This window comes from Diorhabda carinulata, chromosome X, assembly GCF_026250575.1.
Source record: "Diorhabda carinulata isolate Delta chromosome X, icDioCari1.1, whole genome shotgun sequence".
In the NCBI taxonomy this organism is placed as follows: Eukaryota; Metazoa; Arthropoda; class Insecta; order Coleoptera; family Chrysomelidae; genus Diorhabda; species Diorhabda carinulata.
Genome location: NC_079472.1, coordinates 55,318,543 through 55,344,970, shown reverse-complemented (window position 1 = coordinate 55,344,970; position 26,428 = coordinate 55,318,543). Strand labels below are relative to the sequence as shown.

The following is a 26,428-nucleotide window of genomic DNA, read 5'->3' as shown; positions in this document are numbered from 1 at the left end:
ACCAAGGCCATCTAGTAGAAGATTCTCTCGTTTTAGTGAAAGGCGAGAACACTATGCCCACTCAGTGGTTATTAGGTAGAATCAGCAAGCTCCATAGAGGCCCTGACGGTATCGCTAGGGTCGCTTCTATAAGAACTCCCTCTGGAGAAATCATCAAAAGAAGCTTTCAAAAAATCTGCCCCCTTCCAGTTGACCTTTGAAAGCCATCCTTATGCTTTCAACGCGGGGAGTATGTTCACGCCAGAATTAATTCAAAACTCATGAAAACTGGCAACGCTGTCCGACCAACCGACTACTGAGCGAATGGAAGAAATGAGATATATAATAAGTTCTGTTGTTAAAGCTATGTAAAAAATTTTCTTACAAATAAATGTTAATGTGAACGTGTTAATAATAACTATAATACAAAACAATATTGGTAAAACATGTATGGCATTCATCACAAATTATGACTGTTGAAATATCTCTGAAAACCTGCAAAGACATTGTGATTATATACTCGGTAGGATGTCTGTGTCCTTTCGTTATTTTACTAAGCTTTAGTTTCGTCTAGAATAATATCGATTTAAAATAAGGTGAGTGATAAAAGGCCAAATTATTACAAAAACCAAAAATTGTTTCGATACTCCTGAGAACATTCCCCTTTGTCTTGCAACTAGCGATGTTTTTGATGATTCCAAAGTACTGACTTTTTGTGATAATTTCTCAATATCTACACGAAGACTTTGAACTGCTTTTGTGATTTCTTGGGATATATCAATATTTGAAGTTGATTTACTTTTTGGCCTCGCAATATGTTGACTTTGAGAATTGTTAACATATCCGTTTGGGATGGTTTCATTGTACGTGTTATTTCTTAATGGAACAGGATTCTAAAAGAAAAAATACTCGTTAAATAACATCATAGCTACAACATATGAACTAAGAAAATTGTACTTCAGTCTACATTGGCTGTTGATTTGAAGCGTGTGAAGTATTATTTGTCACACCACAGTCATTACTTATTTTGAAAGTTGGTACTTCATAAACGTCATATGGATTTGACAATGGCAGCGCCATTTGTGTGTCGGTCACACGACTCACATTATAATTTTGGGAACCTAATACGAAACCTGACACCAGTAGAATGTTTAATCGAATTCACACACTTCTTATCTTTACCTTTTTACATTTTTTCAATTGTTAAAACAAATTTTATTCAGTTTTCAAGTTGTAAAGTCTTAATTTAGTTATAAAATTATATTTTCTAAAAAGTAGTTTTTAGTAACTACAAATTTAATTTTATTTCATAAAACGTAATTATGTTTTCTGGAAGCAATATCGACGTATTATAAGCTAGTAGACAGATAATTCATTACATTATTAAAATATACGTGATGTGAAAAGGTCCTCAAGTTGTTTTAATGACCCCTACCTTACAATTTAGTTGAATAACTCAATTCACTACTGTGTTAAAAAAACAATTTATACAGTAAATTGAGAATATATAAAGTTACTTTTGGTTTCAACAATCTGACTAAAGTACTCGAGGAATATCAAACTATTAAGAACCCAGCATCCGTGTACAAACTGCCTTAAATACTAAATCTTATCGTATACAATAATAACTATAAATAATTATAAAATCAGTAGAAACGAAATATAAACAATTTATCGGTGATTACAAAATTATTGAGGTTAGATTTCATAGTCATAAACAATTTGAATCACTTAACTATATTTTTAACAGATCTCAAGAAATGAGGTTAGTTCCTATAAGAAGTGATGAAACAATTCGTTGAAATCCAAATTATTGGGGAATAAAATTTTCAAAGTAGGACCCAAATTATTTTTATCGAGTAAGGATGTATCAAGTACCATATAATATAATATATGTAGGGAAAGGACAAACTTCGTTATGGAAAGATGATCCGTATAATGTGATGTCGATCTCTGTAGTAGCAATAAGAAGTTTCCACTTCAAATTGATTTAAAAATATTAAATTATTAATTGTATATTGTACGTACAATTCGGCACTCTATCTGTTTTCAATTTATACCAATTATTATAGATACTTGATAGATATCCTCAACAATACAGGTTAGAAAATAACATTACCTCGATTGTGTCAATATATTCATCATCACTGTGATCAGATTCATCTGGTGTACTAGGAGAGACAGAAGGAGTTGACGTAGAGCTAGCACTTTTAGATCCAAACCGAATTGGAGAACCTTCTCTGGATGCTGCAATATTTAAAAATTAATTCAGCGTATTAGTACAATAATATTTCGATTTACGTTAGGTTTAAAAAGAAAAAAGCGAATGAAAGTTTTTCAAAATAATTCAGGGTACATAATATCAAAAATAAGTCGATTAAAGTACCGCATTACAATAACCTGTTGTCAAGACACATAATACGATGTCTGGTTTAAATTTTCTAATTATTCGGCACGCCGTGACAGAAATTTAGCAATTTACCGCACGTCAATATTTTTACTCCGCTCTCATTTCTTCTTGAAACGCGTCAAACGCTTGCTTACGTCACCAGCGCCGATCGAGTTCCGCCCGACAAGCTACATTTGTTGTATTTTTTGTTAGGATATCGAAGCATAGATCGATAAAGGTTCGTTATAAATATTGTATTGTATGTCTAAGGGAGAAAAATTAGAGAAAAAATGGTGTCATGCAATGAAAAAGGACAGTAAAAGGAATATTGTTTTATAAAGTTTATAAAGATAATTTCAACGTAAGTAGGTTATTTACGATACAGGGTGCTTGATGTATTATTGTAACAATAATGTAGTAATTTTAGGGTTACTTGTGATTTGATTTTTTGGTTTTTTTGCATTGGCTTAGCGTCCGTACATAGGGTTGTATGTATGTATGGATTTGGGGTTTGCGACACAAAAGATCTATTGTGTGTGCTCTGGAGTGTGTCCCGGAATCCATTGTAGGGAAATTTTATTTTTCTTGTCTAGTGTACGTAGAGTTCCAACCCTCCCAAATTGTCCTGAAGACTCCGGTTATAATAAGTAACCTCCCGGAGAGCAATAATTTCCGCGGTTTTTCTAAAAATTAAATGCATCCGTCGCTATTCCATCGCTTTGCGACTACAACACCGTGCGCCGCTCCGTCGCCGGTTTAAACTTGTTCCGTGTCGCCGTTGACGTTGTTGATTCGGCGGTGTCTGACTCGCTTCGTGCGTGACTAAGTAAGACACTGCCGACGTGTCACTTACCCCCGCGGCTTGCCGAGTATGTCGCGCGTTTGTCTTTTGTGCTCAGTCTAATTAGATAAATCATTCAATGAAATGCTGTCGCGCTAACGGAAGGTAATAAATAATTTGAAGAAACTGGATCGTGATAACTCGGAAGGTAAGAGTAGAACAGATGCAAAGAAGAAAAAGTTTAACTGTGCTTAAAAGAACATACGTGGTTATCGAAAAAAGACGAATTCACAACAAAATATAACATATGTCAACATTTATTTTCGGTCAAGTATGACTAAATGGGAAAGGAACTAGGGAGGATTTTCGAAGGGGTGCGAGAGCAAAACGAATGAAGAAGAAGCACAACAGAAGAGATAAAAGTACTGTATGGTCAAGTTGAGATGGGATATGTGGTCAGAGAAAAAAGACTCCGTTGGATGGGGCATATTGCCAGAATGGACGAAGAAAGTTGGGTGAAAAGATCCTTGTTAAAGGGATAACAAGCAAAAAGGAAAAGAGGGCGTCTGTAAATGGTTAGAAGCATGTAGAGAAGATTTAGAAAGAATAGGAATAGAGAACTGGTGTGAAAAAGCCGTGAAAAAAATTAGATGGAGGAAGGAAGTAGAGCGGCTCCAAACCTTGTGCCTATAAGCCTAAAAATTGAACATAATGATTAGAAAACAATTTCGGATGACTTTTCTGAGAAAATTTACCATGGTGATGGTAATATTTTTTACACCATCAGGAAGTAGAGATTTCAACGAAACAAAGTCTCAATGACTTTTTAAATTAAAGCTGATATTTTGACGGGAGAATTTTCGTTTAAAAATTAGGGAGCTTTTTCGATATTATGTCAAAACAACGTGAAAAAAGAATTATTTTGATTCAAATATATTTGGAACATAAGAAGATAAGTTTCGTGAAAAAAAATTGAAAACGAAAAACTTGAATTTTTCAAATAAATTTTGAAAACCCTTAAAAACTCACCCCTTTTCCTTCACGACCTCAGATCCCCGTAAATTATTTTTTTCATTAATTTTTATTATATTCTCCTCCTTTTTCAAAAAGTTTTACCCTACTATTATTGTTTTTGAAGGCTTCTACCTTGGTCTAACATGCAAAAAGCTTATTCATCTTTCTAGGACTTAAATTCATGTCATTAAAATAATGTACAACATTAATGAAGGTACGAGATTACCTTTTAAATGTTTACTAATAAGTTTTGCTAATTAGAGTAAAGTTATATCCAAATTATTTGAAACAACTTTTTTTCGTACTTCTAGCAAAAATCGAAATATTGATAAATTGAACGTTACTTACCCAAAGGGGAATTTGGCTGTGATCTCACCCTCTCCAAAACATCTCCAGCTATTAGCTCTAAATCGTCAATATTAATTGAGTCCAATTCATTGGTAGGAGCTTCTAAGAAATTGGCGACTTTATCTGAATAACTCATAGTTTCAACTATTCTAAAATGAAATTCAATCTTTAGGAAGAATATTATTCTATGACGAAGTGCCCTAAAACTCGTGACGATTTTTAATACGTTGAGATAAGAATGCGCCCACTCAGTTCGAGGATATTTCAGGTAAACGAAAAGGTAATCTAATTCACTTTGCAAAGTTGAAAAATCCAAAAATTAAAGCCTAGAATTTTTAAATACCTAAAATTGCATTTCAGAAGTAGGTAGATACAAAAACAATATACAATAGAGAAATGAATTTTTTAAATTTTCAGAAGCCGTAATTTGTGAAATTCCATATTACATAATAGGGTTTTTTCTTTTAATTCTTTGATCAATATTAATAGGGAAAAAAATATTGAAAATTCAAAAATTTGGTAGGTAGTTTAAACATTTCAATAAGACCGTCATATTGCGTGACGTCATAGGTATAAAATAAACACTGAAAATTTGATACAAAGTAAATACGACAGTTATTCTAAAATAAGCGTTATTATTAAACTTTGATTAATCTGAAAAATAGTACATAAATTGTGTTTTGTGGCAGGATGTAAAAATACCACGGCTAAAACACCTGATAAAGTTTTTTATGAAGCCAAGAAATTCAAATATACAACAAAAATGGTTTCAAAGTGTTGGTCGTTTTAACAATCCTGCGAGATGCAAAATTTATTCAATTCATTTTTTTATGTAGAAAAATGATCTTTTTTTATGTGTAACTAATAAATAAAAACTGTATTATAACAGCACACGCTACGTTTCCGGCAACTATGACCTCATGATCATCAAGCAGACACCTGTTCAATATTTTTATTAAACTTATAACGTCACAACTGAGTGAGAGCGGAATTAGCTGAGTGGCGAGAAAAAACAGAGAACAGAATCGGATGGAGAGTAATGGTAAAAAGAGTAGTGGAGGGAGTAATATATAACACCTCTAATCGACTCATTATCAACATTAATTTTTGTAATAACCAACAGTTACATTTTTTCATGACCACACTATAATAGCAGCTCACAATTTTATTAATTTCTTTTGTAATTGTTACTCACGTATGAAGTTCGTTAACATATTTATTCATAGCTTCCTGTTTAGACATATCACCAAGACTTTTCCATGCATCATATTTAGCCCTACCGACGAGATCCCAAAATGCCGGACGGGAACCAGTACAGGGACCATTTGTAGCTTGTTTATAATAACCATAAAATCTTAACATCAAATCGTTACTAGGTTGATATGATCCTAAAATAATTGAAACAAAAACTTGAAACTTCTGTTCGGAATACTGTTTGTTTATTAAGCGGACCATTCACGATACTGCTTCAACGAAATCGTACGATTTGACCGCATTCAGACAGATCTGACTGCTGCAGTACAACACCGTCAATTGCATCGATGTTTTCACTTCTAACCGGTTCATTCTTGTTAAAATAACAGAATTTTTTTAAATTGTACCAATTGACTAAGTGAGCACCGTCTCATGAGCCTGTTGTTGCACAAAATCTGCGATTTAATTTATTTTTATTTATTTTATATTACATTGTGGTGTGACTACACTGCGTCGTACGTAGTACCGTGTGTGTCCTCGCCAAATTTTCAATTGTACAACACCGTCGTACGATCCTGTCGTATGACTCCGCATTATCATAAGTGGCCCGCTTTAGATGAAATTGGGGACTGTGACTCGCAAATACACGGTCCATGAGTTCTTAGGCTAACATAGAAGGGAAAATCATAAATAAAAAAACTATGATTATTTTTCAATATATTCTCACACACTTTTCAGAACGTCTGACTAAAGCTTCTATCTTTATAAAGGGTGTTTCGGAATAGCACTCCAATATCTCGGGAAATGATTCTATAGCTAAATATAAGGAAAAAAGTTGGTATAACAAACCAAATACGCTTCGTAAGCGAGTCTGAAATTGTCATGCAAATTTCTTTGGTCTGTACGTATTTTAACCCGAAAAATTGAATAAAATAGGTCTCAGTAACTGTAATAGTTTTTACGTAAAATAGAAAAAACTCAACTCCAAAATACACTTTTTTACATTCGGAGTAAAATAACTGTTAAATGCCTAATAAATGCATTAAACTTTCAAATAAAACTTACAGAAAACTTAATACCGAAGAGAATGATGTGGACAACCCCAATAAAAAGTTATTTACACAATTTGCTCATTTTTGTTTTGATTTTCATTCAGTAAAATGAAGATATTTTCAAATTGCATTTACTTTTTATTGAAAAACAACCGGTATATATAATTCTACGAGTATTGACAGTGAAATCCTCGTAAACGGCTAGACCGATTTGAATGAATTATTTTGTGTGTTTTCAAGTTGACGAGGATGGTTAAAATTCACAAAAAGTCCGACAGGTGGCGCTGCAGTCGGTATCTGGGTTGTCCGATTTGAATGAATTTTTTTGTGTGTGTTCAAGTGGATTCGAGGATGGTTTAGATTCACAAATAATTCCGACAGATGGCGCTGCAGTAGGTATCTAGATTATTTATCTATACCGCAAGTAAACTGCTGAATCGACTTGAATGAGTTTTTGTGTATGCATTTATGCAATCATTTCATTCATTTCGTGTATGTAGTCATTCAATGCATTTAATTTTTTGTACGCTGTGTTTTTATATTATATATATATCGCATTTACATAAATATTGAGCGTATTATATTCAGATATAGTTACGTGCATAGGATTTCGTTTATTTTTCGACATTTTAGTTTGAGTGTATTATATTAAGTCTGTTTCGTTATTTTGACATTTCAATTTTTTTGTACGGTGTCTTTTGATATTTCAGGTGTCGCATTTCAGTTAATTTTAAGACATCGACTATTATTCACATTCACAAATTGTAACCGATGCTATGAACAAACATTGCCAACACTTTCATGTACTGAAATATAAAGGTGAATTGGCTGGAGCTAAATCCTCAGGAATTGAGTAAAAATATTTTTCACCAACTCGCATGAAGATAAAATTAAACAAACAATTGTTTTTAGAAAAATTGATGTTATTTCAAAATAAAGAATTACAAAATTATTATATTATTTGTGTTTCATTTCTTACTTTGGTCAATATCCTAATCGCTTGGTATATCATGCAGGACGTCTGTCGGCTCCGCTAGTGCCATTATAAAAATTTGATACATCTTTAGGTTCAAAATGTTCGTACATTACAATTAAATCTTTTACCACTTAACTCGACCTTCAGCTTTGCCAAGAAAAAATCTTCAAGCCAGATCAGGGCTATATGGTGGCTGTTCAATCTGTGTAAAGTCACATTCAAGTACAGTAGCCTTGAAAAGCGAATCAATATGGAATGAAATTGACATGAAGCAAGCACACACTTCGGCTAATTTTTGCTGCGCTTCTTTTGATAATTTTTTGACGTAACAGCGTTAGTAAGTCAGAGTAATATGCCGGGTTCACGGTTGTATTTGATTCATTATGGCCAATAAGATTGATATCTCGCAGCTCCAAAATATTATAGCCATTACTTTTTGGTTGCTTTTCGTGACCTTTGCTTCTTTTGGTAAGGCTCTACTTTCCAATGCGTGTGTGTGGAATCTCTTTTGGATGTCGGATCATAGTTTCATCACCTGTTACAATTAATAGAATTACACTATTTTGGTCTTGAGGGTAAATCTCTGCCCTGAGAATTCAAGGCACCTCCTTTGCACTAATTGTCATATTTAAATGCTCATGCAGGGTCCTTAGAACACTTATTTTGGAAATGGCAGTGTGGTGTATAGTTACGTTGAAGGTTAACGCTTACGTCTTATGCTTACTCCGGAAATTGATGAATATAAAAACTCACTTTATTTGAAAATTAGAGATATCAATTAATTTCGATAGCCGGCCATAAATGATATTCTCTTTAATTTGAGCTCCTGGTCAATAAGAATTCTTTTTATTGGCCTAGAGCCGGAATATTACACCGCTATTTATTTGTATTATTTCAAAAATCAACGATAAAATTTCATATTTCAATAATAAACATATATTTTATTGAAATGAATCGACTCTAAACTGCAATTACCCAATTTAACTCATATTCTCGAAAATGTTGTCTCGCAGAGGGTCGAAAAGCGGCAATTTATAAAAACAAAAACATGGTTCCTAAAATTTGCCTAGGTAAGGTTCTAATGCACGTCTTTTCTGAGTTTCGAGCAGGTAGAACGAGTTTTCGGTCGGATACGAACACAGACTTTCTTATAGCCTTTATACATCTAGGTATGTTCAGCATATTGTCAACCTTCAAGCAGTGGTTGTGTGTTGTAAAGAATTCCAAAAAAACGAATTAGTGATTCAGAAATCGTCTTTAAGGTATGTGCTTTATTTTTTATATCCAAATATAGTCCGCATATAAAGAAATAAAATAAGTAATGGTTGATTTTATTTAAAATTTGTTATAATTTTACTTTGTGTAAATCCACAAAAATTTCCAGACCATATCCGGCGTAACGTAAATAACTAAAACATTAGTTAAACATTCCTAAATAAATTAATGAGATTTTATAGGTGCGTTCAAATGCGTTTTAAAGATATATGTACTGGTTTTATTTGGACCTTATCCATAAATACCTGATAATTTGATAATATCTTAAGCTATACTACTATTTCTTTTATTTATTATTATATTATTGTATTATTTACTTTTGCCTCTCGCTTCTTTATGTTTCCTATCTGTAGTCGTACTATTTTTTACAGTGAAAATGATGACCAGAAGGCGATACTTATTCGTTATACCACCACCACGGAAATTGCGAAATATGAATAATAAAAGTGTCTGGAAGACTATTTTACATAAAACAATGGCGGAGAGTGTGAAAAAAATTTTTAATTTTTTGGAAATTTTGTAAAATTTTGAAAGGTATAGTACTAGGCGGCATTAGTCGGAAATTTTCGCGTGGGACTGTAATTTGTTTATTTACTATTTGGGCGAGGGGGAAAATGTAAGCTTACATTCGATTGTTGATAATTGTTATTGTTATTTGTTGATTGAATTTCGGTTTCGTTTCACAATTTGGATTTAGGTTCGAATTATTTTTCAGTTGCTGTTAGTTTATAACAAAGACATGTCCGTGCGTTAGAACGTGTAAGAGATAAAGAAGGTGCAGTAAAATTCTTTCAAGACCGTGGTATAATAAAAAAAGTGCGTTTTTGCAGGAAGAAACATCCTATGACTGTTAAATCAGCGGTGGATATGCAGTAAACGCTCGTGTAGGGAGGTGAAGGGACTAAGGATCGGTACATAGTTGGAGTGTACCAGACTATCACTAAAGACCATCGCTCTTTTCATATATCTAAATTTTTAGAACGAAAGCTGGCTATGAGTAGTGAGGCTATGAGCGATTTGAGGAATTATTTAAGGGAAGTTTGTGCGAACTCATTGCTCCGAAATAAAAGGAAGACCGGGGGACCCGGCATGACTGTGGAGATTGACGAGTCGTGCTTCTCGAAAAGAAAGTACAATCGCGGTAGGATGTACTTTCATCAGTGGGTTTTTGGAGGAATATGCCGTGAAGATGGTGACTATTTTTTATACGCGGTCCCGGACAGAACAGAAGCTACTCTTATGACTGTTATTTGTAAAAGTATTAAAAGGCGTATGGGACGATTCCTACACTGCCAGGCATGAATTTTTAGCACTATACGGTCAATCACTCTGAAAATTTTGTTGATCTCGAAACCGGAGCTCACACGCAGCGAGTTGAATCCATGTGGCGAAATGCCAAGAGAAGAAATCGACGCGAATTGGGAACGAGTAGGCAAATGCTCTATTCGTACCTGTGCGAGTTCTTGTGGAGGTCTAGGTAAATGAAGATATTGCTGATTTCGATACAAAATTGTGAAAAACATTATATACTTTTATTTACATATATGTTTCATAAATAAATTTTATGATTTTCACGTGATCTTTTTTGAGATTATGTATGTAGAATTTTTTGAAAATATATTTTTTTTGCATTTTCCGTCTAATTTTAATTGCTTTTCTTCAAAACACTGTATTTCGTCGTTATTATTAATAACGTTCACACCAGCATGGCGACATAGCGACAATTGTCGCCAAATCATCAAGAAATGTCGCCAAAATCATACACATCGACGACAAATTTGTCGCCCAAAATATTTTTAAAAAAACCTATTTTTTATATTTACTGTGCTGTTTTTGCATAAAAGAATTTATATATGCCGTAAAAATATGTATAAAAGTGTGTTTAGCATGCATATGTTAATTTTTTTACTTTTGTCTACCACGTTATATTTTTGGACCACTAAATCATAACTTAGGTGGTCCTTTTGGACCACTAAATTTTCATTGCTGGTGTGAACCCTAATTATTATTATTATTAAGTATTATTATTTTGGTGGTGGTGGTATAACAAAGAAGGCCCCTGAAGGCAACTTTTTGACGTTTTTTATGAAAAGGACCGATTGGGGCGCCCAGAGCTGACGGGGTATCTTATGAGATATTTGATAAGACACTTCAAAATCGAGGCTGATGAAGACGCCGTTTATTCGAAACTTGATCAAATGCGCAAGGAAAACAGATAGATTCATATATGATTTATATTTCAACAAACCCAGACAGAAAAGGATCCGAGTGTTAGGCTACAACCAGGACCTCATATGAACGTCTCCGTGGTAGCCCAGCACCAAAATTTCTAAGAGCAAGAGAACAAAACGTCGAAAGACTGCAAAACTTTCCTCGTCGTTTGAAAGCTGTAAGCAAAAAACTTAAGGATGAGGGAAAAACTTGTCTCTGAAGCCGTGTTGACCACTCCGGCTGATAGAATAAGACGCTTGACGAAAGACTTAAAAGGCTAAAGAAACCATTCCACTTACCCCAGATGAAGCTTTCTCAGTGATGATTAACGGGAAAGATACCAAATATTCATATCTTATACGTTAATGGATAACAAAAGAACATTTCGCAAATATAGTAACAATAATAATCCTTTTTATTATTGAAACAAAAATTAACAAAAACGAAAATATCCATAATTTGTTAACATATAGTACCTGGGGCACAGGTAGTGCCTTATGGGACTTGAAAGCGAAATTAAATAAGAAGTTGGTTACAGTATTTTTAAACAATAGTGTACAGTGTCCTCTTGACAAGCTTTTAAAAAAGTTTTGCTGAATCAGCTTCCGAAGGTTCACTTATTTAAACCTGTTCACACAAGAGTTCTAGTCCCTCTTGGCAGCTGATTGTAGTACCTTAGTTCTTGAAATGCAATCGATCTTTGGCCTATTGTTGTTAATTTACAGTGGGTTTTGGGTTTGTAGTTGCAAATAAATTGAGTCCAATCTTGATCAATGTTCGATCTATTGAACAGGATTTCAAAGTGCGTTCAAATAACAATAATAACGGAATAACAATTTCGGAGCACGTTTTTCTTTCGCCTTTCTTTTCGCTTGTGTCACTGTTACATGAAACTGTCAAAAGGTGCTTATCGCCTACTAATTTTTAATAAAATCAGAATACATTGGAATACATAATTACCAACTTTGACTCTATATAAAACAAAAGTATAGTGTGAAGTTGGATAGGGTCAAGGTTAGGTTGGGTTCGGGTCAGCTGTCAATTGATCAATTCTCAACACTCCTCCTTGATCAATTTACAGCGAAGTGTCTCAAAAACTTTTCTGTTGAGTGCTTTTGTGAAAATGTCTGCAATCTGTTTGCTGCTCTGGACGTGTTGCAGTGTCACAGTGTTGCCGACGTGTTGCTGAATGTGTTTTCGTGGTATCTCAATGTGTCTCTTGCCTCTGGTTGTCTTTCCTTCGTGTGCATTCTGTAACATGTGAATCGCTGACATGTTGTCGATTTTCAGAGTGATCGGCTGATCACTTTCCAGGATACCAAGTTCCAGTGCGAGTCTCTTGATCCAGCACACATCTCCAATCACAGACACTGCGGCTCGGTACTCGGCTTCTGCGGTTGAAGTCGCTACCAAACGCTGCTTCTGTGAGTACCAGACTACTGGTCCTCCTCTCATCACCAATACTCCACTTGTCGACTTTCCTGTCTCAGGGTCTCCTCCGAAGTCTGAATCGGTGTATGCTACGAGTTCTTTGCCTCCTCCGAAGTAGATTCCTGCTGTCACTGTCCCTCTCAAGTACTGGAATACACGTTTCACCATCGCCTGATGGCTTTTCATGGGATTGTTGCAGAATCGACTGAGGTAGTTCACGGCGAAACTGATGTCTGGTCGAGATATTGTAGCGAGGTACAACAAACTCCCTATCGCCTCGCGATAGTTGTTCTTCGCCGGTAGTTCTTCGTCGTTCTTGAAGTCTGTTTTCTTGGTGATCATTCCTTGCTCAATCGGTGTGGATGCTGGGTTGCACTGTTCGAGTTTCATCCTCCTCAAGATCTTCTCCGTGTACCGAGGCTGATTCACGAAGATTCCATCTTTGTCGACCTTGATTTCCATGCCCAAGTACGTCAACTTGTCCTGAACTTTCTCACTGTAAGTGATCTGAAACTCCTTGCTTATCTCCTTCAAAAGTCTGTATATTCTCTTTTCATCTTTCCCAATTATCAGTCCATCATCCACGAAGAGTGAGAGCATATGCTCTTGTCCTTGGTGTAGTAAATACACGGGTCGTCATCTGCGTTGATCAGGCCAACTTTCTTTACAAAGTGTGTAGTGTCTCTCTCGTTCCACATCTTTGGGGCTTGCTTGAGTCCGTAAAGACTCTTATCCAACCTGCAAACTTTACCTGATCCATCGTCGAATCCTTCAGGCTGATTCATGTAGATGACTTGTTCCAGATTTCCATACAAGAATGCCGTTTTCACATCGAACGATACCAACTTCATTTTCTCTGACGCTGCGTGACTTAGTAGTAGTCGAATCGATGCATGGCGGGCTACTGGGCTGAATGTTTCCTTGTAGTCCACTCCTTCCTTCTGTTCAAATCCTCTGGCTACGAGTCTGGCCTTGTATCTTCCATCTGCTTTCTCTCGAAGTACCCACCGACATGTGATAGGTTTCACTCCTTCAGGGCAGTCCACCAGTTCCCAAGTTTTCATTTCCATTAGCGAGTCGTACTCCTCCTGCATTGCTTTTCTCCACTTTTCATCTTTAAGTGCCTGACTCACCGGAATGTCTTCAGCTTCACCAATCATGGCTACTTTTGCGCTCATTCCTCCATGTCTGTTATTAAGTACATAGTCTTTCAGTCTCGGTGGTGGTTGCAAAGTTCGACGATCTCGCAAACTTCTCCTTCCTGGCTCTTCTTCTGGCGGTTGTGTCCCACTTTCGTTCTCACTTTCCTCTTCAGCACTTTCTCCAGTCGTCCAGTTGTCTTCTTCTTCGTCTGACTCACTGCTGCTTTCTTCTTTCTTCTCAAGTGTACCCTCTGTTGCCGATGTCTCAACTTCAGTGCCTTGCCTCTGTCGTATCCTCTCCTCGTCGAAGATTACATTGTCTGAAGTAGTGACCTCTCTTTTCTCTTTCATGTAAATCCTGTAACAGGGCGAATCAATGTCATAGCCAACCAGAACTCCCTTTTCTGATTTTCTATTTATTTTGCCTCTCTTTTGTGCTTGGGTCAGCACATAACATTCACAGCCAAAAGGTCGCAGTTTCTCAATCTTCATTTTCCTTCCAAACCACAATTCTGCTGGACTCTTTCCTGGTACGTTGCTGGTTCCTGTCTGGTTGATCGTGAAGATCACGTGGTTCATTGCCTCTGCCCATAGTTTCTCGTTCAATCCATCTTCATGTATCGCTGCCCTGGCTGCTTCGACAATAGTTCTCATTTCTCTTTCAACCCTTCCATTTTGCTCTGGCGTGTGTACATTCGTAAAGGTGTGAAAGATTCCCAACTTGTCCATGAGTTCTTTCGTTTTTGCATTCTTCAGTTCCGTGCCGTTGTCCGATCTCAGGCTCTTCACTCTCCTTCCTAGTTGATTTTCTACAAGTCTCAGGTAGCTTGCAATCTTCTCAGGGGCCTCACTTTTCGTCTTCATGAAATAACAGCTTCGGTAGTGAGTGAAGTCGTCCTTCAACATGAGCCAATACTTTGCTCCTCCCAGAGATGGGATGTTCATCTCTCCAGTGTCGACATGAACAAGATCTAACGGCTGCTGGACTGTCTTGGGATTGGTCGGATGTGCGGATCGATGTTGCTTGCCATATGCGCACCCTGTGCACACATAATTATTCCAGTCATCAACATACTTGATCCCTTTCCTTTTCAGTATGTCCCTCACATACTTCACGTTTTGATGGGCGAGTCTTTCATGCCATACTTTGATCGACTGAACCATCAAACTTGCCTTTTCTTCCTGTCCTTCTCTTCTGAGCATCATTTTGTATAAATTTCCTTTGCGCCTTGCTACTGCCACAACCTCGTTGCTTTTCTTACAATGGAATGTCGACTCGTTTTCATCTGCCTTCTGTACATGTCCCTTGTCTAACATATGACTGACTGAGAAAAGATTAAAGTTGAGATTTGGTACATAGATCACATCTTCAAGTACCACTGGGTACCACTTTTGACCATCAAAAGCCTCCATCTCAATGTTCCCGACTGCAACGCCATCTAGCCTAGTTGAATCTCCGATCACAATTGGGATTGGCTCGTCCAGCTCGACAAGCTGTACAAACCATTCTCGATGAGACGTCATGTGTTGACTGGTTCCACTGTCTTGATACCATGAAGTTGCCCTGTCCTGCGAGATGTCGTTGTCCACTGTCGAGAGAGCTGTGGTCAAAAATGCCTTCTTGGGTTTTCCATTTGCTGACTTATTTCCTTCTTCTCGGAATGGACAATCCTTTGCGAAGTGGCCTTTCTGCTTACAATTGTTACATGAGTATTTCTTCTTGCAATACTCAATGTACTTCTGACATGCCTTTCCTCTGCACTCCTTGATCACGTGACCTGGCTTCCCACATTTGTAACATGTGAACTGTGACTTGTCCTGCTTGCTCGACGACTGCCCTTGTTTTCCACGTTTTGCCATGAGAGCGTTGCTGGTACTGCCCTCTGCGTTTGTCGTCGGTTCTCTAAGCTGCTCGTTCTCAAGTCTGAGACGTTCGATGAGTGTGTCCAAGTTCTTTGCATGTCCCGTCACGTTGTTCCACGCAGTTCTGAAATGTGCCAGTTTTGGCGGTAAGACACTCAAAATCCTCGTCATGACCCAACTTTCCCTCATTGGATCATTTTCAGTTGACAATTCCTCTGCCAAGTCCATGATCTCCATACAGTTCTCTATTGCTGACTTGCTCTCATCATACTCAAAGGTAAAGAATTTGATTCGGGACGTTTCTAAAGTTACATCAGTCTTTGTACCATATAAACTAACTAATTTGTCTATCATGTCTTTGGAAGTTTTACAATTAGCAATTTTGTTAGCTATCTTACTGTTTACATTTAAACCTATCAGTGTTTGAGCTTCGACATCTTTCTTTGTCCAAGCTGAAACAGTTGCATCTGACGCAGCACCTGCTGGTCTGACTTTCGTGCCTGATACAATCTCAAACAGGTCTTTGTTCTTAAGTGCTAGGTTTAATTTAAATCGCCAAGAAATAAAATTGACATTCCCCTGACTATCTTCACTTAACATCTCCAACTGAGATTTTACAGTATCCATTTTGCATTTAAATTCTACAATTTGACTGACTTCTGACAATTTTTAAATAAACAAAATGAATTTACAATCTTTCGTGGCGATTTTCTGATTTAAAATGACGCGTGTGCGTTGTTCAACGTTGACTTGCTGTGCGAGCCGGATGTGGTCGCCTGACTGCGTGCCGATTCTGACGTTTTGAACTGCTTTCTGGACTTCGCCGTCGCTTTCCTGGCTTTATTTACAACAAAACCCTTTTACAGCTGCGCTGGGTCCATAACCTGTTGTTAATTTACAGTGGGTTTTGGGTTTGTAGTTGCAAATAAATTGAGTCCAATCTTGATCAATGTTCGATTTATTGAACAGGATTTCAAAGTGCGTTCAAATAACAATAATAACGGAATAACAATTTCGGAGCACGTTTTTCTTTCGCCTTTCTTTTCGCTTGTGTCACTGTTACATGAAACTGTCAAAAGGTGCTTATCGCCTACTAATTTTTAATAAAATCAGAATACATTGGAATACATAATTACCAACTTTGACTCTATATAAAACAAAAATATAGTGTGAAGTTGGATAGGGTCAAGGTTAGGTTGGGTTCGGGTCAGCTGTCAATTGATCAATTCTCAACATTCTTGCTGTTGTGGTTCGTAGATAGTCTACTGATCTGACACTGTGATGGAGAATATCCCTCACCACATTAAAGGAGATTGTGGAGTATACCTCTCCTCTTCAACATATGTGTATGAAGTTGACTGCTCGCTATATATATACAAATCTCACATTTAAAATTCCGTTTGGAAGGTATAAGCCTGAAGATAAGGCAAACCAAAGACTCGTTTGATAGCTTTGTTTTGCAGAGCATTCAATGGATGAAGATGTGTGGCACCAGCATTCCCCCCCACTAGTGTCAGGTATGAGAGGTGGGAATTGATAAATGAATAGTATAATGTTAGTAAGTGTTTGGAGGACAAAATGGTGGAGGCTTTCTCAAGCATACCAACTGTCGGTACTATCTTCCTCCTGCAGGTAATGCCTATATGTGCTTCCGATGAAAGTTTGTAGTCTATAAGATATCTACCCCTCTTATCATAAGCTCCGTGGAGCAAAATCACGTTGCTACACACGAAGAGAAGGTCAAATTGAATGCTTGCTGTAAATTTCGTTCAATAAATAATAATATTCTCGAAAAATTTGTATAATACTATGTCTGTTTAAATATTCTGAACACAATAATTGTTCGATAACTACCTACTATGTATGATTCCGTCTTTTTGTCTTTATATTTTTATTGTAATTTTTCATTCATTTTATTGGGTCATCGGCAATCCAACAAGTTTTCCACTAGGTCAAAGTTGTTTTGAATTTAGTAAGTCAACTTAATAGTTCAATTAATAATCTTGAATACAAAATTACTTTGAAGTGAGTTATATCGATACATATTTAATTAAAAACGCGTCGATATAATATACAAGGTCAAATAGGTTATCATCGTCAAATGTTTTTTGTGTGGGTAATTAAGCAACCTTGTTATATTTTTGCTTTTTCTACTAATGCTTTACGCAAATTTGAGAAAACTTTACTTTTAACTCAATATTTATATTATTTTTAGAATCTATATCGTCGGCTTAGGTCGCAAACGTAGGCAACTCTGTTTTTTTTCTTATGTCAAGATTTTGATACCATTAGATACATAATTACTGAACGCATCTAACAAAAAAACTCGTGTAAGCTCAAAAAAATTCAAAACAAATTAAAAATTTAAATAGAAAACCTCGCAACTCCAGACCCTCATTTTGTTGAAAGCTAACCGATAATCCATGTACTGTTTTTCTTCAATTATTTTCTCGAAATTTATTTTCTGGCTACTATTTCTATCCTTTATTAAAAAAATAACAGGTCAAGCCTTCATTCAATTTCCTTCATTGTTAAGTTTTTTGTGTCTACTCTAAAATTTGGTGCTATGGAGGTTTGCGAATCAAGCCGACGATCTTAATCATTTCCAGATAGCAAATAGTGATGTTCATTGGCGTACCGTGAAAATAATAATAAAAAAAGAATTTCTAATTGCTCGCTAGTACTTGCATACCCTGTAATGGTGTAAAATATTTTTGTCAAAAAATGGGGGACTGACTGGATGACTACGGAACACCCAACAAAGCTGAAATATGATTTCGAAATTTACCGCTATTAGCAATACTATACAGAGCATTTATAGGGTAATTTGCTAATATTTCCATGTCTGTTATGTTTACAAAAAATATATACATATGTAGGATTGAGATTATTGCTCTACTCCATCCTATAGCCACGCACGACACACGAGTTCTCTTCAGCAGCCTAAAGCCGACGAAACAGTCGAGTCTGTCGGAAGTAAGACGTAGAAGGTAAATATTACGCAACTAAGACGACTTCCCGCGTGATCAAGACAATCTTCCGCTCATTTTACGTATAAACCACATACACGAATATTTTTACTCAGTTCTCTTGTTTACATTGTACATAAGTAAAGTGTTTCCATTGTTTAAATTCTATAATAAAATTGTTTTCCTTCTAACCGACGTATTAAGATGGAAAAACCCTAGACAACCATATATAAATTTTTCTCTAACTGGTAAGAACGTTGGACATTTTATCTGGGTTGACAGGTAACAAAATGTTATTTTTTATGAATTTACTTTTTTCCCGGATATTCTATAAAACAGGTGCACGAACTGAGACCAATATCTCGACCTTCTCAAAGTCGATAAGGAACATCAAATCGAGATGGTAGTGGACAATACACAGAAATTGAACTTAGTAGCCACAAAAACTACTCAGCTAATGATACTGCATACTAGAACAGCAGTACACTCAAAGTTCTCAAAAACAACCGAGACGTGCCCTGGTGAAATCACTATCTACTACATTTAAGACAAAAAACATTAATATTTCAAAGTTCCATCCTGTCATATCAAGTTAATCCCACTAAATGAATTCGAACAGCAACAATAAACTATGGTGATACAAAATCCAGCTAAAACCAAATATCCTTAAAATAGTTACCAATTGTATTTATTATTGCAGGAACTATTTGATATATCAAAAAAGTCAAACACCGTCATTGTTTCAAATTGCTTTCTACAAACCAATAACAGTGGTGCCGATAATATCTACCAGACATAAACTTTCAAAGACCTTTGTTTTGTCTTAGATCTCACACTTGTAAATCCTGCACTAAAACATAAAATTGGCAATCCGCTTTCAAACCATATGCAAATTCGCATTGATCTTAAATTAAATACCGAACAACAAAGAGATATCTGAGGTGCACAAACTCAGACCAATATCTCAACCTTCTCAATGTCGATGAGGAACACCCACTACTCAGAAATTGAACTCAATAGTCACCGAAACTACTCATCTAATAATTTCAGCATACGAAAACAGCAGTGCAATCAAAGTTCTCAAAATCAACCAAGTCAAAAGACATAAATATTTCAAAGTTTCACCCTGTCACAGCAAGATAATCTCGCTGAACTGGCTTGAGCGGATTTCAAAGCAACAGTATCTATGCTAAAGAAACATTTACTGTTGCACATGTTTAAAATATTCTTTACCAGCTATTGATGGTGTGAATACAAATTAATTGGGAGTAATTATAGATTATGTGAAAAACGTAAACTCATACATGCCAATACAGGCCTATGGCTTTTTAAATTGAATCAGTAGTAGTGGCAAAAAGTGAGAGTGAACAAAAACCATTAAATATCATCCTATGCTGTCAATATATTTTACTTTCCATTAAAAACAATGTTAAACGAGAGAAGACTTACTATCTTCATATTATAAATCTGTTTTACCTTCGAATAAGTTTTAGATATAAATAAATAATATAAATAAATCAAGTACGATAGTGAAATTTTAGAATTGCTTCACATCCAAAGTGTTTGCGTATAAAATAATCATGTTTAAACCAAAATATCAGTATTATGTAGAACTATGTTTATAGTATATTTTCTAATAAAAAACATTGCAAAGTTTCATAAAAAAGTTACCAATTAATTTTATTATCAGGAATCGTTTCCCTTGTAAAATAATGTCAAATAATACTTAAAATAATATTATTTGTCAAAAGCTATGCTTATGTGTTGATTTTAATAATAACTGATGAATAAAATAATTCAAGCATTCCACAGGAATATTATATTTGGTTCTATCACTAAAATTGGATCCGAATAACCTATCATTGGCCTATGTTCTAATATTTATTAATTACACTATATAAACAAATTTTATATTCCATTTATCCACTGGCTTTAAAAATACATACTGTTATATATATATATATATATATATATATATATATATATATATATATATATATATATATATATATATATATATATATATATATATATATATATAACAATATGTATTTTTAAAGCCAGACCAAGTTGAAGATCTGATACATTTTAGGTTCAAAGTAAAGTTGAATAATCTACACTTTTACGCTCAAACCATGACATTCTTTCATCTCTATTCAGATACTAAATTATGTTAACCTGTAATATATCATCATGCTTTCTAAAATTCTGAATCGAAAAAGAGAATGTAAAAAACATACTGATCAGTATGTACCACTCTGAGATGTTTGTGTATTAAATTGTAAGAAATCTCTAAAATTCATCTTGAAACCCTAGGTATGTATGATTGAACAATTAATCATGTTGAAGGAAAAATACCTTTGTATAGTAGAAGTTTCATTTTTAAAGCGAATATGCTAATTTATTTAGATAAGTACTCTAAGTACTTTAAAGTCTGTGAAATATGTTGAGATCTGAAATACCTATTTTTGAGTAGAATGTCGTGCATAAATTCAGAATATAAAAAATTATTTCCAAATTTGTAACCATGTGACTATCAAATTCTAATCAAAAAATGTGTCGCTAGATAACTGTTACACTTAAGTACCATTTTGAAAAACAGCAACTTACCATTCTTTGGTAAACTTCTGATTACATTAACTGCTGCATTAAATTTTTGTTCAGTTGTCATAGTTAATATCTGTAAATTAAAATATAGTTGTAATTCGCAGCTTTCTATAATTTTCTAAAATTCTCACGAGAAAACACTAAACACTATACTATAGCTTTAAATTTGACTTTTCCTTGTTGTCATCAGTAGAACAACACAGCACCACTCCATACAAGGGTCAATAATTGACGTATATTATACAGTGCCGCGAAAAAGCAAGCATTAAGAAGTAATTTTTGAAAAATTTTCAGCTTTTTTATCTAAATTGGTTCCTTATTGATATTAGATGAATCAAAATTCGAAGCTAATTAAGATAATTTATATATATTTTTTATTTTCAGGTACAGTTATGCTTCGATTACAATTAATCGATTAGTAGTATTCGAATTTTGATGTTAATCGATGTCGATGACATAAAAACAGTGATAGTTATTACCAAGTCTTATACGTACTTAGTTGTAAACTGATCACAAAATGCTGCAAAAGTAAAAGTAGTAATAACTGATATGTTATTTAACATGACTTTCCAACAACCTGGTACTATCGGAGATATATTGCATTTAAATGTAGGCGGAAAAATATTTTCTACATCCAGACAAACTCTGTCTCTTATCCCGGATACCTTTTTTACAGCTTTACTAAGTGGTCGTATATCAAGTTTAAGGGATGAAAAAGGAGCAATTTTTATTGATAGAGATCCTAAATTATTTTCTATAATTTTAAATTATTTACGAACAAGAGAAGTTGATTTACAAGGGATAGATGTTCGAACTCTTCGACATGAAGCTGAATATTACAACATCGCACCTTTAGTGAAAAGACTTTTACTTTGTGAAGAATTAACACAACCCACTTGTGGTGATGTATTATTTTATGGAGCTTTACCAGCTCCATGTATTCCTATACATGATTCAGGGCAAATATACCAATCCACAGAGCCAGTTGCGGCACATAATCCAAGACCTGGCCCAAGTAGACATCCAGAAGTCGTTTCAGATGGAGAAATCGGTAATATATTAATTTTAATATTATTCATGTTTGCTCTTAAATGTAATTAAAATAATTATATCAAACATTTTTTCCTGTATTACTCCAAATATAAATACATAGGAAACAGTAATAATCTAGACTAAACTATTATATGAAATGTTTTAAAGTATATATAATATATAAGGTAAGAGCATCAATGGCAGATGCTTTAATGAGGATATTTCTTTAAAAAAATAATGCCAGATAAAAAATATCTTCCAAATTTAATGCAGAGCTATTAGGTGGATTGTAGGTATTAACTGACATAATTAGAACTAGTCAAGATTTTTACTTTTTTGGATATGATACTAGATATAGCCTGACCAAAGTAAGACATCACCAAGTACCAGAGGCAGGCAGTTTGTTAAGGGACTAGTACCAGTTATAATTTTTGACAAATTGGTGCAATCAACAGCTGCTCTTTAAACTTTAAATGCGCTGAGTCATTCATTGTAACCTATCGACAGATTGTTTTAATCCTTTTTGTTTTTTTATTTGATATGTTGTATTGTAAAAAAGTGAAAAAAAACGTTAATTTTAACTTATTTTTTTCAACAGCCGCCATTTTTTTTTATTTTTTATTCAGAGGTGTAAAATTACAATATATGATTCCTTCCTCTTTAAAAAGATTTTTGAATTCTTTGTTTTGATACTATCAGACCCTCTATAAAATCATGTTGATGAAAAAATATTAAAAAAATTTTTTTTGTAACATTTTATCAAAAAGTTTTATATGGAATTATAATAAAGAAAACGAGAAATAGAAATATTTAATTATATCCTTACAACCGGAACTAGTTCCTTAATATTGTTAAACTAATAACAAAATTGAAATAAATAAAATAGTATAATTCTAATACAAGGTACAAAAAATCATCATTACTAGTATCTGACATATGCAGGTTTTATATAGGTACACAAGAAAAAATTATTTTTCGAAAACATCTATTACAGGTTTTTTAAATATACTCGCAGTCACTATTTCAAGTAAATTCAAAGATCCTACTATTTCTTCTAGTCCGACAAATTTGCATTTGCAACAAAGGTTTTTTTAGCTATACAGATAAGTGCCATGACATTAATCTCATCATTTACTTTTTCTTGAATGATACAAACATATCTATAAACTTGGTGAGTTTCTTCTTCCACCTCAAAAGATACTAAGACAAAATATCCCTGCTTAATAACTTCCTTGTTCACATTTTTAACTTCTAACTCATCATCAATAATAGGGGAATCATCTGACTCTGAGTAAGGAACATCATTGCTTTTATCTGAATCAACACTGCAAGAAGTATGCATTTTTTCATTAGACTTTATCTTCAGTTGCTTTTTTAAGTCTGAGATTTTCTTCTCTTCTCATTTACTATCCAACTTATTCATTATTTTGAATCGTATTATATTTTACATCTTTATTGTTTTCCACTCAATTTATTGAAAAATTATAAATTATGATATTTATTTTTTTCTTATACAGCTATTGGTTTTGGGAAAAAAATTAAGAATACAAAATATTTTTCAATAAAACAAGGATTATAAGTTATAATTTTATTTCATAAAACTTCATCTTGAAAAAAAGTTTTGATATGGAATGAAGAAATGGTTGTTAATTTCACCCCGTATAATGTAACAAGAATATTAAAAAAATACCTGTAGTTAGTCCTTTGTGAGTGCACGAAAATAATAGAATTTCAAGTTTCTAGCTTTATTGGAATTTAAGAAAAAAAATAAATACTCAATTTAAGTCACCACCTTTTAAGGGTATTATCTCGGAAAGGGGTGGGCTGAGGACCCATCTTAATTTCATATGAGCCATCACCGCCTGAATTTTGTCACATGAATTTAGATACACCCTGTATGTTTGCAAAATACGCATTTAGATTTTGTTTCAACACACATGGTAGTTGTTATATCTATATTATAATAATTACCTTTATTTGCTCTAACCTAATTAATTGTACCAAACTTAAATTTTTTCTACTTTACATATTCCAATATTTTTTTCAGGAAAACAGACAGACGATCTTCAAATTTCTTCCAACCAAAACCAACTAGGCTGCACACATCATTCTCAGGGATATATGCCCAATAGATCCCACGGACATTCACGAAATTCTTCTTTAGAGTTAAGATTAGGTTCATCAAACAATTATAGTAGAAGTTCTCAAGATTTGCGTGGTTTACCTTGTAGAGGGCATTCGCGGGCGGCTTCATTAGATTTGAGACACGTTAGAAATTCTTCTGCCGATCTTAATAAACTAGTTAGAAATGATATTGGTTTGATATTTGGTATTACAGCAACCAGTTGGGCAGATCCTCTTCGAGTACAAATAATAAAAGCACATCACAATTGGATAGTTGTTGCATATGCTCATTTTGTCGTTTGTTATAGATTGAAAGATTCTAGTGGATGGCAACTGGTTTTTACCAGTCCATACATTGAAAGCTGTATAGAAAGAATAGCAATTAATGCTAAAATTGGTTCTGCAGAAGCTTCAAAGATGGTAGCTATATCTTATGGTAGTCAAGTGAGGTTATGGGGAATTTCAGATACAGGATCTCACACAAATATTGGTACCTTCAATCTCTGTGTTCGAGTAGAATATCTATTTTTTATTGGCAGTCAATTGGTTGCACTATCACCTTCCGGTAAACTAGGAGTATGGCACGCCATGACACAGCATTGGCAAACACAAGATGTTATGCCTATTGCATCGTTCGATACAGCAGGATCAATATTATTATTAGGATGTAACAATGGATGTATCTATTACATAGACATGCAAAAGTTTCCTCTGAGAATGAAAGACAACGATTTATTGGTAACAGAATTATATAGAGATCCAAATAACGAACCAGTTACTGCAATATCAGTTTATCTTACCCCGAAGACAAACATATGCGGCAACTGGATCGAAATTGCCTATGGTACAACTTCAGGTGCTGTGAGACTTATAGTACAGCACCCGGAAACAGTCGGTCATGGACCTCAACTGTTTCAAACATTTACGGTCCATCAGAGCAAAGTAATCAAAGTAACGCTATCTGAAAAATATCTAGTATCAGTTTGTTCCGAATACAACCACGTAAGAAGTTGGAGAGTAACAAGATTTAGAGGAATGCTTTCGACCCAACCAGGTTCGACACCTGAAGCTTCTTTTAAAATCGTAGCATTAGAGACTATAGAACCCACTATGACATACGGAGTCGCTAACGAATGTGGCCCATTTGGAGAACAAGATGATGAACAAGTATTTATACAAAAAGTAGTTCCTGATTCAGACCAAATATTTGTTAGATTAGCTAGCAACGGAAAAAGAATTTGTGTAATAAAAGCAGTGGATAACAGCACAGTTAGTGCATTTTGTGTTCATGAATGTGAAGGTTCCAGTAGAATGGGCTCAAGACCTAGAAGATTTATATTCACTGGACATTCCAATGGTACTATTCAAATGTGGGACTTGACAACCGCTCTAGATATTTCTTATAAGTCTGATAGTAGTAGCGTTAATCAAACAAATAGTGGTCCAAATACACAGGAATTACTTCTTATGTTGGATCAATGTGATATTAGTAACAGTCTGTGTTCAACTCCTTGTATGTCTCCATCTCCTTATATGGCTGCTGCTTTAAGACTGAAATCAAGTAACGTAGCTTTTTTAAATCAGCAATTACACTTAGATAATGAAAAGGCATCAAATTCATCTTAGATTTGTGCATCTAGACCAGCCTGCGATTTTACATCTTTTCACACTTGTATGAAATATCCATTTTCAGTAAGTGTTGTACACTATATTTTCTCCACACCTACACGAGATACTCAATATTCTACCCTAGCACAAAAAAAATTCTCACCTTTATTGGAATTATCAACTATCCAATTGGAGAGCAGGATTTTATTTCGCACTAGTGCCAAATGCTTATTAATTTGCTATACTATGGTGAAATATTGACTGTCTTATGCAGGTCGTTGGAAAATACTTTTTTACTGCTTTGAATTTAATTACAATTTTAATGATTTTAGAATTGACGTTAATACCTATTTGTAATAATTTTATGTTCTTTATAAGTTGTGTAAAAAATCTTTTTCTTTTATATTAAACAATAAAAAACAGATATCAGTGA

At 34.5% G+C, this 26,428-nt stretch overlaps 2 protein-coding genes across 5 annotated transcripts; one reads left to right on the top strand and one right to left on the bottom strand.

Moving 5' to 3' along the window:
- Positions 1-355: 355 nt before the first annotated feature.
- On the bottom strand, positions 356-23,103 carry LOC130901899 (acyl-CoA-binding domain-containing protein 5). Of its 3 annotated transcripts, none has more exons than XM_057813563.1 (6): positions 23,090-23,103; positions 21,235-21,304; positions 5,707-5,899; positions 4,512-4,660; positions 2,099-2,226; positions 356-872 (listed from the first exon to the last, which is right to left on the bottom strand). In XM_057813563.1, exons 2-6 carry the CDS (start codon positions 21,293-21,295, stop codon positions 540-542), a joined length of 864 nt encoding a protein of 287 aa, XP_057669546.1. In that variant the 5' UTR covers positions 21,296-21,304; positions 23,090-23,103; the 3' UTR covers positions 356-539. The 3 variants fall into 3 exon arrangements, with proteins under 3 accessions (XP_057669546.1, XP_057669544.1, XP_057669545.1); XM_057813561.1 differs by lacking the exon at positions 23,090-23,103 and adding an exon at positions 21,363-21,421; XM_057813562.1 differs by lacking the exon at positions 23,090-23,103 and adding an exon at positions 21,385-21,402.
- LOC130901898 (BTB/POZ domain-containing protein KCTD3) lies at positions 20,848-26,428 on the top strand. 2 transcript variants are annotated; one of them, XM_057813559.1, is made up of 3 exons: positions 20,848-20,940; positions 21,616-22,282; positions 24,311-26,428. In XM_057813559.1, the coding sequence occupies exons 2-3, from the start codon at positions 21,781-21,783 to the stop codon at positions 26,011-26,013; spliced, it is 2,205 nt and encodes a 734-aa protein (XP_057669542.1). In that variant the 5' UTR covers positions 20,848-20,940; positions 21,616-21,780; the 3' UTR covers positions 26,014-26,428. The 2 variants fall into 2 exon arrangements, with proteins under 2 accessions (XP_057669542.1, XP_057669543.1); XM_057813560.1 differs by lacking the exon at positions 20,848-20,940 and adding an exon at positions 21,400-21,503.

Excerpts from the sequence above, each read along its gene's own strand:
- LOC130901899 (XM_057813563.1), bottom strand. The coding sequence starts at position 21,295 with ATGACAACTGAACAAAAATTTAATGCAGCAGTTAATGTAATCAGAAGT. Across the intron at positions 5,900-21,234 it reads CAGAAGTTTACCAAAGAATG|GATCATATCAACCTAGTAAC; the intron begins GTAAGTTGCTGT and ends CAATTATTTTAG. Across the intron at positions 873-2,098 it reads AATATATTGACACAATCGAG|AATCCTGTTCCATTAAGAAA; the intron begins GTAATGTTATTT and ends TTTTTCTTTTAG.
- LOC130901898 (XM_057813559.1), top strand. The coding sequence starts at position 21,781 with ATGTTATTTAACATGACTTTCCAACAACCTGGTACTATCGGAGATATA. Across the intron at positions 22,283-24,310 it reads CGTTTCAGATGGAGAAATCG|GAAAACAGACAGACGATCTT; the intron begins GTAATATATTAA and ends TATTTTTTTCAG.